Source organism: Bison bison, unplaced genomic scaffold, assembly GCF_000754665.1.
Source record: "Bison bison bison isolate TAMUID 2011002044 unplaced genomic scaffold, Bison_UMD1.0 scf7180017860456, whole genome shotgun sequence".
NCBI lineage: Eukaryota > Metazoa > Chordata > Mammalia > Artiodactyla > Bovidae > Bison > Bison bison.
This window is the reverse complement of record NW_011491028.1, coordinates 1,054,472-1,058,013: the sequence shown is the minus strand read 5'-3', so window position 1 is coordinate 1,058,013 and position 3,542 is coordinate 1,054,472. Positions and strand designations below refer to the sequence as shown.

Genomic DNA, 3,542 nt, shown 5'->3' with positions numbered 1-3,542 from the left:
CGGGCGCGACCAAACTTTCCACGCTCCTTCTCCCCACCCCCACGCCACAGGGGCGCATTTCCCCGAGGAGCTAGCCTTTCCCAGCCCGGCGGAGACCAGCGCAGCACGTGATGGGCAGAAATAAAAATAAACACTCCCCATTCCCGGCCCGCCAGGGCCACCCCCACTCCGCGCGCTGAGGGGAGCCAGGGGCGCCGGGCACCGAGCAGCCCCCGCGCCGCGGCCCGGAGCCCCCAGTCCCCGAGCCGCCGCCCGGCCCGCCCGTCCGCCCCGAGTGGCCGGCCCCGCTCCGGCCCGCCGCGCCCGCGCCCGGGCGGCGCCTACCTTTCGGATTTGGTGAACTTCCGGAATGCCTGTCGGAGGTCGTGGAAGGACCTGTAGGTCTGCGGCTCGGCCGAGATGCCCTGTGCCCGGGTGGTCCGGGGGCCGATGTGGGTCGAGGGCACGGGCAGCACTGACTGGCATTTATGGAGTTTCCTCTTCAGCTCCTGGATTTCTTCCTCCTTCTCTGACAGCCGCTTCTCCAGCTCTTTGATCCTCTCCTCCTTGAGCATGAGAATCTTGGCAAAGTCTTCCTCCAGCTCGCTCATGTTTTTCCCTGAGCCCCTCCGCGAAACTTTTTCTCGGGCGACGGCGGCTGGGACTACAGCCGGGCGAGGCGAGAGCGGACCGAGCGAGTGAATGGGCGCTAAGTACTGGAGCGCAGCGGTGCTGCCCCTAATGCGGAGCGAGGAGCCGCGTTCTTCGATCCACTTCTGCTGAATGGACTAAAAGCATCGAGGGGAGGATGAGAAGTCTAAAAGCGCTGGAGAGGAGAGGCAGAGTGCTAATCCCCAGCCTCTCCGGGGAATAGGTGATTATCTTTCATTGAGAAACCAATTAGAGCTGCCCTTCCTCCCCTGAGACCCCCTCCCCCGTCCCCCTTTCCCAATCACTTCGTGAGAACACGGCGTGCGCGCCACCCCACCGACAGCCTGGTTTCTAGTTGGGAGGGTTGGACCAGTGAGCCTGGTCTCACCCCATCACACAATAATCACTCTTGCACGCTATATGGTACCAAACGAAAGGGCTGGGGTGGGGTGGGGTGAGGGGGGAGCTTTATGCCACTTGATCCTTGAAATAGCAACAATTACCATGTGATCTGGTAGATGACGCAGCGCTTGTAACTGGAGCCCAAAGACTTTGTGGGGTGTGTGCGTGTGAGTGTGTGTGTGTGTGTGTGAGAGAGAGAGATTTCATAAATATTAAACTGCCTTTAGACAATAACGTGCGTGAATTCTTGTTTTCACCTTTTACTTCTCTTCTGCCCTGGATGGCAAGGGACGTGTGTGTTTATTCCTTAGTATGAAGTCTTATGGTTGTGACCCCAAGTAATAAGAATAACAGGGCACTCGCGGTACCAGGTCTTTTCACCATAAGCTTTTAGTGGAAATAGTAAACTGAAATTGTTGGTGGGTAAATTGGATGAACATGTGTATGATAATGAGCCAAATGTTTACCAAAAAGGAAAAGGCCATGCATCCATTGGAAACTTCTTCGAGTTTGGTTTCTATTTCATCTGCTACTATTAAAATTTGTATACTGAGCACCCAAATTATATCACACCACCCTGGATGTGAAGTGGGGGCCACCAGTGCTGAATTGCGGGCTCACCCCAACAACTCCTGTTTTAGGGAAAAATAGCTTCTGCCAGCTGTATATTTCCCTCACCTCTGCACCCATCACCACACTCAGTGCTAAAGGGATGTTTATACTCATTTGGACCCAGAGTGTTTGCTAATTCCTACACTTTTATATATATATATATATATCACAGGGAGTATTGTTCACAAATCACAGCTAAAGAGTTTGGATGTGTGGGAGGAACATTTCTTCAGGTAAAGACCCACAAATCTATTTTTTAAAGAAAAAAAAAGATGCAAATTAAAATACCAGAGAGTTTTTGTAGAAATAATAATTTTCCTTAAAAGGAAATATCATCATATGATCCACTGGATGCTTATTTTTATAAAAATCTTTCTACCTTGTCTGAAACACCTTGGTAAAGGAAAAACAGGTATATACTTTTGCTTATAAATCAACACTAAAATATATTTTATTCTCAAGATTTCTTTATTTACTGTTAGTTCTACTAGTCCAATTATATAAAATTGAAAACATTTTAAGCCACATCTGATTTTTAAAATCACACTAGATAATACAGATTGGCTTCATCTACTCATATTTGAGAAAGGGTATTCTCTATCTTGTTGATAGTTACAGTTCTATTGCTTCTATCTATAAACAACTTAATCTGCTATCATCCCTTTAGAAACACTCAAAATAATTGGCATTTAAAAATACATTAGAAAAAATTTATCTCCTTAAAAAATCTAGGCATGGGTTCAATTTTATTTATGGGAGATACGGAAATAGTTTTAAAATGACTCTGAAATAGACAGGTTATTTTCAAGTCTTATATACTAATCTTAAATACAGATATGCAAATATGTTTCTTCTGCTTATTAAAAAAAAAGAAACCTTTAGACCAACATTTTACACATATCTCAAAACCCTGAATTCATCCATATCTTTCAAAATCAATCTTATTTTTTTACTAAGTCAGTTTTAACTTAGGTGACATTGAACTTTGTGACCTTAAATCATGTCCCTTGGCTTATGAAATATTTAATTAAAAGCACAAGGAATATTTGAGAAAATACAACCTGGTAGCAGAGTAAACATTGAATTATTTAAAATCATAGCATTTTAAATCTGTAAGCAACACTGAAGATGACCTAACCTAACCTAACCACTTCATATTATAAAAGAGGAAAATGAGATCTTGAAAGGTGAAGTCCAAGACTACCCAAGGGCAAATGTTTGAAGCCAGGATTCCCCAGACCTTGCCTCCCCTACCTTGAAGCCTGCAAATCTAGGAATTCTACGATTCTGACACTCCAGTGTTCCAAGAGGCGATTTTAACGTCTGTGCTTTGCGTTTAAATCTGCAGCAGTGAGTTTCAATTGTCAAAGCAAGAAGTGATAATGAATCCTTAGTTGTTGGTGTTGTTGTTTTTTCTTAAAGGAGAAGATCGCCATCTAGTGTCCTTGGAGAAATTTGCTAAATAAGTATCTTTTTCACAGTGAAGCTGAGGTTGGTGCCTTAAATACCTGTGTGAGTGTTTTCATGTTCCAAGTTTGAGAGAAATAAAGAAAATATGCAGGATTTTATGTCAGAATAAAACATTTTTTAAAATGAAAAATTTTATATCTTTTAGCCACTGGATAAACATCACAACAGTGATGTTAAATATTCATTGAGTGTTTAATATGCATTAGCACAAGGCTCCGGAGAAGGCAATGGCACCCCACTCCAGTACTCTTGCCTGGAAAATCCCATGGACAGAGGAGCCTGGTAGGCTGCAGTCCATGGGGTCACTAAGAGTTGGACTCGACTGAGCGACTTCACTTTCACTTTTCACTTTCATGCATTGGAGAAGGAAATGGCAACCCACTCCAGTGTTCTTGCCTGGAGAATCCCAGGGACGGGGGAGCGTGGCG

At 44.7% G+C, this 3,542-nt stretch overlaps 1 protein-coding gene across 1 annotated transcript in view; it reads right to left on the bottom strand.

Moving 5' to 3' along the window:
* PRKG1 (protein kinase, cGMP-dependent, type I) overlaps positions 1-1,297 on the bottom strand; it is a 1,420,729-nt gene extending 1,419,432 nt beyond the window's left edge. Inside the window, exon 1 of the mRNA XM_010832219.1 lies at positions 325-1,297. Within this exon, the coding sequence (XP_010830521.1) occupies positions 325-590 (266 nt within the window). The 5' untranslated portion in view covers positions 591-1,297. The remainder of the gene's footprint in view (positions 1-324) is intronic.
* Positions 1,298-3,542: the final 2,245 nt, after the last annotated feature.